The following is a 15,905-nucleotide window of genomic DNA, read 5'->3' as shown; positions in this document are numbered from 1 at the left end:
TTTAGAGTCAACTGCATCAAACCTTCATCTAAATGTTGAGAACAAAATAAAGAAAGCATAATGCTCTTTTAAAACAAGATCTTTTCCTCAAATAAGCAAATATGCCATTCAGTGTGTAAAAAAGGATAGGCACCAATTCTCTATAATCTAGTCAGTACCATTTATAGTATCACGAACTTTGGATTAACTATCACGAAATAATTTCGGTTTAATCAGACGTCTCAAGTAAGTTAACGCAACTTTGGTAAATAAAATTTTGCCGTCCTTATAGTCTGTCCAACTTGAACCAAATTAATCCGTAATCGATGAATCGGAGAAGAAATTACAAAAAACAAAAAAGTAAATACCATTGATAGCGAGACTTAGAAAAATGAAATTTCCAATCTGATGTATGTTTCCAAAAAATATACCATTGTACAGTGCCTCACATTTGTCATCATTTTTTTTTTCCATTTATTTTTAATCTAATCACTGCAGAACTAAGCTGAACAAAAATAGCAATAGACAACACCCATCATTTACAGATTCAAATGTAAAATTTTTCCTCAAGTGGTAATCTGATATCAGAATGCAATGACTAAACAGGAAGATAAACTCAAAATTTTATTGTCTTTTTACACTTTTATTTTATTTTTTTAAATGAAACACTCTCTACAAGCACTATTTCTCCCACAAAAGTTGCTCCTCAAGCCTGAACCCAGTATCAACTGCACATAAATGCCAAGAAGAAGAAGAAGAAGAATAGGAGAAAAGTCCATTTTTTCCATCTGGGAAAAGATCTGGTAGGTCAAACAGTGTGTCATCATCATTACTAGAGGGAGAACTTGATGACTCTTGAGTACTCTCCAATGATAGATTTGAACATGAACCTTGTTCTGCTTTGGTATGTTCAGCTTCAACTTGACAATGCTTAGTCTCCTCAAAGAAATTGGTTGCTGCTTTTGCAGCTGCAATCTGAATGTCCTTGGGAGATGCGGTGAGAGGCCTTGGAAGATGTTGAGCCAAATTAGGAAAATTGAGGTAAGCTGAATGGCCTTTGATAGCTAAAGCTGCTACATCATGTGCTCTAGCTGCCATATCTGCTGTAGGGTATGTTCCAAGCCATATTCTTGACTTCTTTCTTGGCTCACGAATCTCAGACACCCATTTACCCCAAGCTCTCATTCTTACACCTCTGTAAGTGGAGTGTTTTCCCTCATTCTCACTTCTCTGCCTTTTTTTGTCATTTTGTGAGTTTTGAGCTCTTCTTGTTGAGTCACTTGGAGGGCTTTTTATGGAGGCTTGTTTGATGCATGAATTTGAGTTTGAGGTAGAAGATGTTGGTGCTGTTGTTGTTGTTGATGATGTTGAAGAGGAAGGGGAGGAGGATGTGAATGTGGTGGTTGTTTTAGTATTGGTGGTAGATGTGCTAAAGAAGTTTTCCCTAGCATCACTTTCCATGATTGTACGTTTTCCCAAGGTAAGGGGTTTGATGAGTGGAGGGGCATTAAAATAGAGCTGTTTGTCTTTTATTATTCTCCATAAAAGAATTGGATTTATTTAAAGATAAAGAAAAAAGAAGAAAGAAATTAAAAGAAAAGAAAAAGAAGCCAAAGGAGAAAAAAGGAAAAAAAGTAAGAAGGGAATATAAACCAGCATGGACTTTAGAAGGATACAGTTCAGCTAATTTCTTTCCCGTGTTGAAATTGAATAACATGCCATTTGATATAATTGTAATTTTACACCTAAATATTACTAACTAACCAGCTGTTTTTTCTGGTGGCTTTAGTCTATTTATACCTATCTCTTCTGTTTCTTACGTGTTTACAGTGTTTGTCCTTCTTTTCAGAGCAGCTTCTCCTTAGGTTCCTCTGAGTGGCAACACTTGCTTTCACAACCACGATTTTCACATGATTTCTCTACAAGATTGATTCTGATTTACCATTGATTTGTGGGGTGCCAGCTGGGTCCACAGATTGCGGGGCCCAAACTTTTTTTTTTTTTTTTTTAGTATAAACCAAAGCCTCTTAACTCTGTCTCAATTTTAAATATAATTTATACACGAGACTTTTCTTTTTTCTTGGTCACAATATAAACTTTATAAGTTAGCTTAGCATAAAGTATAAATGCCATCTGAAAATCATGTTTTTATATTATCAGCTTGTTGGTCTGTCATCATCAACTTGACCCAATTATATGTCTTAATCCTCCAAGAGAATTTTCCAATTCTAATATTTGTTATTTACCGGTAAACTATTTTTCTCCAGTTATGATCTAATGCCACAACCAATAGAATCCGGACTATTGTGTCATAATCGTTGGCAGAATTTCTATCAAAGAGGTTGAATGCCAATTTTTGCTTAATTTAATAGTGGAGACTCCCCACGTGGATTCTGGTATTAACTCAAGCAACTGGCACAAGACTATTCTATCTCTCTGCCAATTAAACCCATCTAATGTGCTAATCACAAAATCATATTTTCTACTCGGTGTTAGTTCGAGCTGAGAAATTAAATGATTGTGGGTAGCTTAGTGTATAATACAACTACAGGACTTGGAGTTTTGAGTTTTTTTTAATGGAGAGTTGAGTAATATGTTATTTAATGATCATGTTATTTTGGAAGATCCTTACACTATAAACATGAATTAATAGTGATAAAGGAAGAGAGAGAAAAAATATTAAGAAAGAAAGTTATAAAATCATCACCATTGATTTGTTAATTGATGGTTAAAGTTCTCTCACATGATATGGTCATACTAAATAATACATAAGAGCAGTGGCGGAGCCAGCTTCTTAATCCAGCAAGGGCTAAGGAAAATTTAGCTGGTGCTAAACACTAAAATGTTAAAGATTATTTAGCCACGGTTAATTAACCACGTTTAAAATGTGACTAATTTTTGAAATTTAGTTGGGGCCAAGGCCCCTCCCACGCATAACGTGACTCCGCCACTGCATAAGAGAATCCATTTTCTCTACCTTTACGAATTGTCTCTGCTTTCTTGTGAATCACTTGTTTTCTCCAATCGAAGGGACTTTTAAGGCTTGTAACGGGGCTTGAGTTTGGGTGGTCATATTTGAGAATTAGGTATTTTAGAGCAATGAACGATTGATCTTTTCTTCTTTTTCACAAGAACATCTTTTTTAAATTTTCTTAAGAACGCCTTTGTTTTTGACTGCTTTCTTATTTTCCTTTTTGGGGAAACATGTTTCTTTTTCTATATTTGGCAGCAGTTTATTCTTTCTTTCTTGATTTGGGCGTTCCTCAAAAGTCCTTGGACTTTCTTTGCTGATGTTCCTGGTTTGTTCGATATTTGTCGTTCCTTGCTCCGGTGGATGGAATTCATGATGATGGAGTGTGGTTTTGAATAAAATGGTCGTTTTGGCTTGGATATGGGTGACTATAGAATGATGTAAAGGTTGGCTATTTGGCTCAAGCTTAGTTGAACGATGGCCCTTGTCCTCTCGAAGCTTCCAAGTGATGTTGCAGTACTAACAATGTTAACGCAAGTTTAGGAACGAGTGATAAAAATTCTCCGGAACACTCTCTTAAGGAATTAAGTGTTTGACTTTTCATTCCTTACTTTGAAAACGCACTAGGATCAAAACCTTAGCAATCCTAAAGATCAAGCTGTAGCTTTTCCCTTTTTTTACATTTCAAAAGTTCTATTGCTAACTTAAAATTGCTACTTAACCTTGAAATATTTTGTTTTTCTTTTTCCAAACAGACAGACAATCTAAACAAAAGAATCGTGCAAAGAGTAAAAACTGAAGTGATATGTGTTAAAATGCAAGTAAAAACTCTCCTCAGTAAAAAACGGTAAAAACTCCGTGTAAAAACGCAAGTTTCTACGTTTTTACTTTAATGAAAAAATCGAACCAGGTCTTTTTCCCAAAAAAAAATTGAATTGGGTCAACTTTTAACCCCCTTTTTTTATAATAAAAAACCCTTTCCATTTCCCTGAAATCAAAATGCATAGTATCTTCTTCTAGTTATTTTAAAAAATAACCTCGCGTGAGGTCGCTGTTGCAAAGAAAGAAGAAGATGAAGCCACTAGTGAAAAGGTGAGTACCACGTTGATATAGATTTTGAATCAAGAGAAGCGGACATTGAGGACATGCAACTGATGCAAAATGATGTGCTTGATTTGAATCAATTGATATAATTTAGAAGTTATTAAACTTTATTCTTTTGATGTTTTGAAACTTGGTTGTAGGAGTTGTTAAACTCTTTTTTTTAAGTTTTTGAACATAACTTATATAATTATTTGACTTGTCTCTTTTAAATATGAAATAGTTCATTGAATTTTAAGTAGTGACTTATGTGATATTTCTTTATATATATAGGGTTTATATTTCTGCAGCTGCTATACGCGCAACAGTCAAATACTAGCCATATATATACATGAAAACTTAGTGGGTATTTCTCCGGTTAGAGTTAAAAATTGGACATTTTTGTCAAATTATCATTTTACCCCTAATGGGTATTTTAACTCGAAATTCAGGATTTTCACTAATTAAACCCTCTAAATCATGATTTTAATTCTTAATGTCATTTTTCAATTATTTGATGTGTTATATAGACACCATTGATGGACTTTGGAAGCTTAGTTCATCCATCAAAAGGCATTTTTAGGTTAAGAACCTTTCACAAAAATTAATCCTAGCAACTTGAAGAACAAAACCCTTGGTGTTAGTTGTCTTGGAAAAACTCTCTATTGGAAGAAATCTCTTCTTCTCATCTTCGACCCTTCGCTGTTCATGGAGGCTAGAAGATGTTTATTCTATGGTTGAAGCTTGTAGAAGAATCTCTTGTTGATTTAGAGAGTTTTTAAGGTAAGAAATTCCCACTTCAATGGTTAAAAATAAAAGATTAATTTTAGGTTTTCTTGATATTTTGATGATGAATTATCATGATTGGATGTTGGATATAAGTGTGGGATTTTGTTTATATATTGATTGGTAGATGAATTGTGCACAAATTAAGCAAAGAAAAAGAATATGGTTTGGTGGAAAATCAAAGAGGCTAATTGACAATATAGAGAAAAATAGGGAAGATGACTTGAGTATATATGTTGTGAATGAGACATTATATTGATGATATAAAATATGGAAAATTCATGAAATTCATTCTATGTAATTATGCCATAATGAGGAATAATGAAAATATGAGTTGTTTGGTTTAATATAAAGGTAAATTAAGGTATATTGGATTATATAGTGTTAAGTGAACCAAGTTGGGAATTAATGAAAGTGTGTAAAAATCCGTGGAACCTAGTTATGCCTAATTCAATCATAACTTGAAAGGGTACTTAAGAGAGTTGTTAAATTAAATGGAATGATGAATATTGGTCCTTAATTGTAATAGTGTTGATTAGGCTAATTAAATAGTCATTTAAAATGAGGATGCTTGATGATTGTGTTTATGTTACATTCGGCCATTTATGCAAAAAGGTCTTAGGAAGTGTTCTAAATTCAAGTGGTTGTAAGAAATCAAGAATTAGGTATAATCAAGTAATATAAAGATATGGAAACCAAGTTTGATCCATTGACCATGTTTAGTACATAATATCTAAGTTTAAGTATAAGTAGAAAGAATTGGTCATGACTTGTTTGGGCATGAATTAGTTTATCAAATGTGATAATATATGTGGTGTAATGAAAGAAGTATAAAGAAACCCAACTTCAAGGTGATGTTTGAAGACATGAAGGTTTATTAAAGTGTTAAATCATGGCACTTGAATATAACAACCCTAAATATTGTATCATGATTAATGAAGAATTATGATAATTAATAAACGAGACATTTCAGATGAAATAGTTTATGATTAAGTAAATTAGAAGTATGGGTCCAATGGACCAAAGACATAAGCATTAGGGATCCAATGAATTCATGGATCAAAGTATAACCCAACAAAGGAAGTTTTAATTCCATTTAATGTGGACAAGTCCAAGTGATACAAAGAAAGCTCTATATGATAAAGTAAAGTCCAATAAGGTAAATGAAACCCAAATCAAGTTAAAGCCCAAAGTAAGGCCATGACATAATAAACCTAAAGAAGTACTATATTACTAGGAATTAAATTAGAATTCTTTCCCTACAAGCAAGAAGCCCACGGTTTTACTAGAGAAAACAAGCTCTAAGAAGTCAATTTAAAGTGTCATAAAATCATGGAAAAATAGGCACAAATTAGGTCAGGTTAATAGGTTAAAGGTCCATAATCTTAAGGAATAAATCATGGTCCAAAATTAAAGGAAATATTTTCCTTCCAAGCATTTAAAATCCGCGGCCTAGGTGTAGGAAATGAATTTGATTTTATTTGATTTTCAAGCCATTAAATGCAAATCGAATTTCCTTAAGTCAAGCCAGTCAAATTCCTTTAAACAAGGAAGTTAGGATTATGATGATTAGTAGTCAATCACTTTCCCTAAATCAAGCAAATTGATGACAATATGTCAATCAATCAAATAATTCTGTTTCTTAAATCAAGGAAGCAACCTTTATGACGATTAGTCACACCTCATCAATCCCTTAAATCAAGGGAGCAACTTTTAATGACGATTAGTCACACATCATCAATTCCTTAAATCAAGCAATCACTAAATTTCCTTAATCAAGGAAATTGACATCATGTTCTTGTCCCTAATTAAGCAATCTAACCTATGACAACAAATCACCACCTTACTCTCATTTAATGTGATCGAAACCTACCAGCAATCAAGTAATGGCAAGGCTTCTAGGTTTCCTATTTGAACAAGCTTTAGTCTCTCCTTTTTCCCTCTATAGCCGCGGCACTACCAAAGGAAAGAGCAAAGAGTTTAGTTCATTTTGTGAAGTCCATGAATGCTTCGAAATGGTGAGTGTGTTAGTGAGAAATACCTAATTGTTCCAAGATCAAATACAAGCCTGGATCTTAGTCCTTCTTCCTAATAATTCCACCAAAGAACCCTTCATCTCTAAGCAAGAAAATCCCTCTTCTCCTCTCTTTAAGCTTGCGGCCTTGTATGTTCAAGGAGGAAGGAAGTTCATTCAAGAAGATTCAAAGTAGTCAAAGGTCAAGAAGTGTTTCCTTAAGTCGTTGATCATCATCAAAGGTAAGCCTATGAACCTTCTTGGTTAGGAATGACATGTAAAAGCATGAAAGTGATATCCTAAGTATATGATCCCTAGAAGGCCGAACCATGTATGATAATTATAAGCATGGAGAGATGTTTAAATGATATGAAAGATGATGAAATGATGATGTTAGATTAGCATGTTTAGTAGCCTAGGTTCTAAATCAATTTTGCATGATCATAACCTTAGTTGGCCGAATATATAAGATGATGTTTTGAATGATGCTCTAGGATTTAAATATGATAAATTATCAATAATGTTAGAAGCATGTTTTAGAAGTAATCCCTTAGGTATTTTAGGGCAATAAGGCCGAATGGTATGTAGCTAAAAGAGGTTTTATTTGATTAATGTTGAAAGGATCTAACCATGTTAAGTTAATAATATAATTGAAAGCATGTTTTAAAAATTATATTCCTAGATGTTTATCTATGGTGGTCGAACCTATACATGCCTAGAATGAAATCTTTAATAATTCTATTAAGTGTTATGATGACCTAATAATGTCCTAAAACCTACACAAGTGGGTAAGTAAGCAAAACAACTCCTCTAGGTAATTAAACCTGCAAAGCCGAGACCTATACATGGATAAAACACAAATGTTGAATGTTATATAAGTTACTAAAAGATGATATGATGATATTAGGGAGTCAAGGGAGCAAACAGGCAAGTAAAGAGATCAAAAGTTGAAAGTATACAAGTAAAGAACGACAAGTACTGTAAGTGTTTACAGTTGTTGAAGTAATCTCTCTATGTATGCCACCATTATGAAACTATGATAAGTTATGGTCTGACTGCAATATGTTTATAATGCTTTACATTATGTGATTATGATATTTTTGAAACTTAAAACCATGCTATTAAATGTTGGCCTGTGCACTGATACTCCAGTTGCAACCTGACGAGGACTCTGGGTATCTCCGTAAGTCCGTAAAAGCCGGCAGGAATATGATGATGATGATGATGGCATGATATTTTTATATGATGATGTTAAATGTTCCATTTTGTATTGTTATTATAAACTGTTGCAGGAGTAAGCGTCATAGTTGGAGAATGCTCCAGCTGTGAACCTTACTGAGATTTTCCCCAAAATCTCACCCCCCTTGACCACCCATTTCAGGAAAAGATGAAAGAAAGTAATAAGAAAGTTATGTGGGAAAGAAAGGGTAAGAGACTGGTACGTAAAGAAGAAGAAACTCCACCTACCTGGGAAGAGAAACTAAAGGATCTAACATATAGAGGCTTATGGACTGAGGCTATGAAATTATTAATAGAAGCTTTTCCACATTATGATTTCGATGAAGCACTAAGTACACAATGGCTAGAGGAACCACAACCACATTATGACTGGGCTTATGATGCGGCATAAATTATGTTTTTATTTATGATTAGTTAATCTTTTTGGGATTAAATTAAATAATGTTTAGTGTTATTTATTTTGTATTGACGTTTTAACGCTTTTAATTTTATATGGAATAAGTATGGTTATGTGTTTCCATTCCGCACTCTGATATTTGCATTCGTAAAGTTTAAATTTAGACTTCCGCGCGTTGAATGCATGATGAAGGTGCACCCTATATGTATTTACATTTGGGGTGTTACATTGAACACTTGAGATAAACACGAATTGGTTATTTTGTTGGTATTTTAGGCTTGAAATAATGGGTATAATATTGGAAGATCAAGTGTGTGATTAATCAAGTGTTGGAAGCCCTAGTTCTTGTTTAATCAAGAATAGGGTGAATATGTATAGCTTTGGGTTTAATAGGTGTTTTGACCATTAGGTCAACATTTAATGATTTTATGTTATTTTGATACCAATTTTATACATGAATAGGTGATCTTGGTATATAAGGTATATTGGAGTAGCTTTCTTGGATTACAAGCAAGGTTGGAAGGAATTCTTATAAACAGGTAAATTCTTGGTTTAAGAGTTTTACTCTGTTATGTTGTTTTGCCAGACTTCTACGGAAGTTATGCTTTATAAATGGATGATTGAGTGGTATGTTAGTGACATGGTTTAATTGCATTCATACAGAGGAAGTTGGATCATTAGTCAAAAGACAAGTGGACAAGCAATATGGGCTAGGTTGCAAAACAAGTGGAAGTACTGCTATGCAACTGTGGTATTTGTGGCAATATAATGTGATTATATGTTCTTTGGCCAAATGAACTAATATGGACTTCCTGAGTGAATAGGGTTCACAACTTTGATGGACACAATTGACAAGTTGCTCATCATTGTAATGGATACCTAAAGCATTCAACCTTGTAATGATGTGAGTAAAACGTTTTTGCAAATCATAAACACTCACATTATCAAGCATTTCAAAAGGTTTCATATTCTCTAGTAAGAGCATTTTGTTTAGACCTCTTGACTTCATTAGTACCCTCATGTGTGAGTTCTAAAACTTTCCACATCTCCGTAGCAGTTTTACAAGAGGAAATCCTAAAATACTCATCTCTACCTAGAGTAAAACTTTCCACATCTCCTTAATTAATTACGTGATTTTTTGCTTTAGCATTCCATTGGGCTTCTTTAAGTTCTTGATCATTAAAATCTTTAGCCTTTTTAGGAACTCTAGTACCATCATCACCAAAAGTAGTAAGAATTTCATATCCCTCTTCAACACTAGTCTAAACTATAAGATCAATCGATTCTAAAAAGATTTGCATTCTTGATTTTCAACAAGGATAATCAGTTCCCTTAAAATAAGATGGTCTATTGGTTGAACTACTCTCTTGAGGCAAATCATTATTAAAGCTAGCCATTATTTATGGATCTTTATCTCTATGTGGTTAAACCTAAAATAGAGAACCTAAGCTTTGAGGCCAATTGTAAAGAAAGAATGGCTAAATAACAACACAAGAGGGGCAGGGGGGTGAATGGTGTTTTAAAATTTTTACAAATTACAAAGAAAAATTAAAAACCGTTTTTTAAAGAAAGCATGCAAGAGTGATTTAACAATTAATAAAAATTTCCAAACCCTTAAAACATATTCAAATTTTCAAGAACAATGAATCAAAGAAGAGTAATATGCAGCGAAAAATAAAAGAGTAAGGGAAGAAAAGATAACACCGAGATATATCCTGGTTCACTCTCCACCACTGAGAGCTACATCCAGAATGAGGCCGATCGTTCCACTATCATCAAGCTTCCAACCGGTGCTTGAAGAAATCGTTTTGCAAGAGGAATTTTACAAGACCTGTGATCTACCTGATCATGATTAACCTAAAATCTAGGATTACTCCCCTTGAACCAAAAACCAAGACTCAATTGGAATTTTACAAGATCATGATCAACCCCTTAACCACTCTTAACCTAAACCCTAGGACCACTCCAATTGAACCAATCACAGAAGCAGAACAACCTCCCCAAATTCAGAATTACAAAAGAAAAAGATGAAGAGAAAAAGATATTGAGCTCTCTCAAAGCATGCAAAAAATAAGCCTAGATGAGTATGATTCTTGGGTTTTAAGTGTTTCAATATTTTTCTCTCGTTAATTCTTGAAGAGTTGTGAATAAGGACTCTAGATATGATATTTAGGGTTTAGGGTTTTTCTCAAATCTTAAGGAAAAATCTCTAGATTTATGCACTAGATATTGTATCATGATTTTTAAGAAAACTTTGTAAAATATCTTTTTGAAAATAAAATCAAAATCCACAAATTAACTTTCCAAAATTAGATAAAATCAAATCAAATCTTTCAAAAAGAAAACTAATCTCAAATTAACTTTTTTATTTTTCAAATCAATAAACAAATCTTTCAAAAAAGGAAATTAATAGCAAATTAATTTTTTCTTTTTCAAATAAAAAACAAACGAAATCTTTCAAAAAAGGAAATTATTATCAAATTAACCTTTTCATTTTCAAATCAAAAACCAAACTAAACCAAATCTTTCAAAAAAACTATTTGGATTAAAAATAAAACTTTTAAATCTTCTTTCAAATCAAATCTTCTAAAGGCAACCTTGAGAGATATAGCTCAATAAACTCAATTCTCAATTTTCCTTAGACTCTAATTAACATTACAAATAATATACTCTTGAGTCTTTCTTCACTTGGAAACTTTGACTTTGATGTTGACTTTGCACATTTGAATTACTTCTTCACTTCTGCATGTTGCCTTGATCTTCTAACTTTATTTGTGACTTGTTGCACTGCCTTCTAATTTGTGCATCCATGTTGAGCTTGTTGGTGCTGTGTAATCATCAAAACTTCAATATATAAGCTTGGAAACCTATGGTTCAATAGTATTAAGGCATATGTTGCCTTATGTCATTATATACTGGTATTGTTAATATGTATATGATTATGTACATAATATGTGCATGTTGGCACAGAGCCACTTGTGGTTCACTAGGTTGGATATACATTAGTACTTGGCTTTTCTGAATTTCAGGTGAATGAGTATATGGGAATTATCCCTGGATAGTCCATTTTACAGCAGAAATGTTGTCTATTAGATTCTATGTGAGATGATATATTTTATCAAACTCAAATAGTCATTGGTCAATGACTATGGTCACAGGGTTGTGAGTTAGAATTTTGTACATGTATGTGACTGTATAGTAAAAGACAATATGAAAAATAAATTATGCATGGCAATATGTAAGGATAAATAAAAGGAAAAAAGTTAAGCCACATGGTTAAGAGAATTATTGTGATACTTTTGGTTTAAGTCTTCCGCTTAAGAATTCATTTTATGATGCACTTTTGTACTATATGCATGTTAACAAATCGGTTATAAATTGGGGCGTTACAGACAGGAACCATTGGGAAGTTCACGGCAGAATTTAAGAAGGTCGTTGGTGCCTTGCATTTTGAGGATGAAGAGCTACTAAAAGGGGTATGACTTAATGGCGTTAAAAGCAACGTCATAGAAGAACTCATGATGAATCCAGCCATTAGCTTAATGGAGATGATTAAATACAACTTGAAGATCGAAAAATGCAATATGGAATTGACAGAAGAAGGTTTTGGGTCATTGGGGAAGGGAATGGCTTATTGGCCCAGTAAGGGAACCCATATCGTTCGTTCTAGGCTTAGTGACAACAAGACCATTATCGGTCATACTAACATGTTTATTGCAGGAAAAAAAATACTAGACCCGTAAACCAAATGGCACAAAATACGGGTTACACAAATCAATTGGCCTCAAATTTTGAAATCCCTAAGAACACTTAGACGAAGGTAGTTTCAAGCGATGCCACAACAGTAGGAAGTCATGTTTGTGATAGCTATGCTAGCAATGGACGTTGCCTTACTCAAACGGAGCTGCGAGAAAGACAACTGTTGGGACTTTGTTTTAAATTTGATGAGCTGCGAGAAAGACAGCAGTTGGGACTTTGTTTTAAGTCCGATAGCTGCACATGTTTTTGGTTGAAGATGAAAAAGAGGGAAATGATGACTCACAGGCAGAAACAGAGGTTACGTTCACTGGTTCACCAGAAAAGACGATGAAGGAAACACTGCAGCTCTTTGTGCAAAGCCTTCTAGGGCTCTTTTCAAGCCAAACTCTTAAGATTTTGGGACAAATCCATGGTCAGAAGGTAATAGTGATGATTTATTACGGACCCTCTAACAATTTTGTGCCAAAAGATTTGGTGGAGGAATTAGGATTGGAGGTGAGTGACACTCCAGTGTACCAAGTTGAGGTATGTGATAGCCACAAACTAGACTGCCAAGGGGTGTGCAAATGGATGGAGGTGAGACTACAAAACACTCTCATTTAACAAGATTTATACATATTCGAGTTAGGAGGAGCAAATGTTGTGCTTGGGTTGGAGTGGTTGACATAATTAGGAGAAATACACGCTAATTTCAAGGAAATGACCTTGAAATTGGGTGAGAGGGGTAAGAGGTCATCATTAGGGGTGAACCATCGTTGACAAGGTCAGAAGCATCTCTCAAGTCCATTGTGAAGGCCTTATAGGATCAGGGACATGGATTTCTCTTGAATTTTGAAGCTGAAGACCGAGAGGACGTTGGTCTAAAATGGGAGAAATTAGATGCATTAATGGCTAAATTCCTGGACATTTTTCAAGAGCCTAATAGTCTTCCACCGAAGATAGTCCATGACCATGTAAATAACTTAAAGCTAGGGAGTCAAGTGCCAAATATGCGGCATTATAAGTATCCTTATTATAAAATATCTGAGATTAAAGGCAAAATTTCTGATTTACTTACTAATGGTATGCTTAGGCCTAATACTAGCCCCATGATACTTAAGAAAAATGGGAGTTGGAAAGTTTGAGTTAAACAAGTTAACAGTCCCAAAAAAGTTTCCCATACTAGTAATGGAGGAAATATTGGATGAATTAAGGGGCTCAAAAATATACTCTAAGTTGGACATGAAATATGGTTATCACCAGATAAGAATGAGGGAAGAAGACATCCCCAAGAATGCATTTATAACATACGAGGGGCATTATGAGTACTCAGTAATGCCTTTTGGGTTGACAAACGCACCCTCCACTTTCCAAGTGCTTATAGATGAAATCCTTTGGCATTTTTTGCGAAAGTTTGCATTAGTATTTTTTGATGACATACTGATATACAATCAATGTGATGAGGACCATCTGGGGGCATTTAAGGACAATATTTGAGGTATTATGGAGAAATAAATTTGTAGCAAACAGAAAAAATGCAGCTTAGTAAAGAGGCATGTGGAGTACTTGCGACACATTATCTCTGCAGATGGACTGGAGGATGACCCAATGAAAATAAAGGCCATGGTTCACTGGCCTATTATTATCTGAAGTTTGTGAAGGATTATGAGAAAATAGCCAAACCACTCATTAAATTCATAAAAAGGATGCATTCAAATAAGGACAAGCTGTAGAGGAAGCATTTCAATTGTTGAAACAGAAGATGAGTAATCTGTCTGTTTTGGCTTTGCCTGATTTTTCTAAAAATTTTACAGTCCTCGCTGATGGCTTAGGGAAAGGCATGAAGGCGGTTTTGATGGAAGACAACATGCCCTTGGCTTATATCAGCCAAGGTTTTTCTCCAAAAAAATCTATGTATGAAAAAGAATTAATGGCTATAGTCTTCGCAATACAAAAATGGAGGCACTATTTATTGGGGAGGTATTTCATAGTCAAAACTGATCAGAAAAGCTTGAAGTTTTTGATGGAGCAACATATCTTGGGTGATGAACAACATGTGGAACCAATGCACTCTACGTAAAGAATATAAAGGTTCAACATTTTTGATGATAACAAACAAGCATGGAAATAAAGCTTCAAGGTGCAACCATAAAAAAGAAGTCTAAACAAGATAAAGACTCAAGCTTCAAGAGAAGTCTCTTAGTCCAATTTCAAAATAACATATTATAGGACTTAGGATTATTTGTAATTGATTCCTTACGTGAACTAAGCTCAAAGTATTTTTTCAAATACATGCATTAAATTATTGCTTAAACATTTAAATACATTCCTAGCATGAAAATATAGTTTTCAATGTTTATCAAATGTTTAAGAAGTATTTGAAACTGATTTGAATCAAAAGAAAACCATTTTAGGGTGAAATCCAACCTGTCAACAAGTTGGTAATCGATTACCCTTCATGGTAATCGATTACCTTCCCAATGGTAATCGATTACCTACTGAGCAGAAGACAAAATAACGGCTATAAAACGACTAGTTTGCGAAAATGAGCGTGAAAACAGCCATGGGGCCCCTCTATAAATAGAGAATATTGTTCCCCTTGATGGGACACACTTCTTGATCATTATTACTCATTTATTCTCATTCTTTTTGCATTATTCTTGTCTTCGTGATCATAAATTCTCTTTGAGCTTTACTTTTGTGAGAGTGTTAACAACCATTGTTCTTCAACTTGTGTTATTTGTACTTTGAGAGTACTTGGCCATTGTTAAACACATTCCTTTGATTTCTTGAATAGTTAGGGGAGTTAACCCTATACACTTGAGAGGTCACCAAATACCTAAGAAAATTTGGAGTGAAAAATTGTAAGGCATCAAGAGCCTGAAGTCTTGAAAGATTGTAGTGGTTTGTCAAGCACCCTCAAGCTTGATAGTTAGTGAAAATAATTGATCGAGCGGCTTCAGTCTGGATGTAGGTCACGGTGGTGGTGACCGAACCAGGATACATCTAGTTTGCAATTTCTCTAACCTTAATCTCTTTACTTAAGTATTAAAATTGCATTTTAGATTGTCTTTATATATTCGCTTGCTTACTTTGTTGATCACTACACTTGCTCTCACATTTAGATAGTTCCTTATTAAATCATTTTATTGAAGAAATAGTCTTTAAAATATCAAAGGAGGCACTTTGCGAAAAGATTTTGTAAAACTCAATTCACCCCCCTCTTGAGTATTGAAGCCACTTGTCCAACACAACAAAGGTGAACTTCAAAGCTATTGGGCTTTGATTTTGATATTCAATACCAATCGAGTAAAGAAAACGAGGTTGCAGATGCCCTTTCTCGGCAAATGTTAATGTCCAGTATCTCCTTACTGCACCTACTAGATTTATAGTAGATGGAAAACAAGGTTTAGTATAATAGTAAATTAAAGGCCATACTTCAAGATCTGCTTGTGAAATCTACTATTCATGAGGGATTTAAGGTGCAGGGAGGAAGGCTGTTTTATAACGACAAATTGGTTTTACCAAAGACTTCAGAATTTATTCCTCTGTTGTTAAAATAGTATCATGATTCGTGTGTGGGGGGCCATTCAAGGTATTTCAGGACCTACAAACGGTTGGCTGGTCTAGTTTATTGGGAAAGGATGAAGAAAACATTAAAAGAATATTTAGCAGCATGTTCCATATGCCAATAGAGTTAG

At 34.1% G+C, this 15,905-nt stretch overlaps 1 protein-coding gene across 1 annotated transcript; it reads right to left on the bottom strand.

Annotated features, from left to right (window-relative positions):
- Positions 1-660: 660 nt before the first annotated feature.
- On the bottom strand, positions 661-10,316 carry LOC133300442 (ethylene-responsive transcription factor ERF038-like). The gene is made up of 3 exons (XM_061499987.1): positions 10,309-10,316; positions 9,928-9,944; positions 661-1,478 (listed from the first exon to the last, which is right to left on the bottom strand). The coding sequence occupies exons 1-3, from the start codon at positions 10,314-10,316 to the stop codon at positions 661-663; spliced, it is 843 nt and encodes a 280-aa protein (XP_061355971.1).
- Positions 10,317-15,905: the final 5,589 nt, after the last annotated feature.

The sequence above is a fragment of the Gastrolobium bilobum genome, unplaced genomic scaffold (assembly GCF_033153095.1).
Source record: "Gastrolobium bilobum isolate Gb01-03AN ecotype WA unplaced genomic scaffold, APGP_CSIRO_Gbil_v1 utg3598, whole genome shotgun sequence".
Lineage (NCBI taxonomy): Eukaryota > Viridiplantae > Streptophyta > Magnoliopsida > Fabales > Fabaceae > Gastrolobium > Gastrolobium bilobum.
This window is presented reverse-complemented; position numbering and strand designations above follow the sequence as displayed.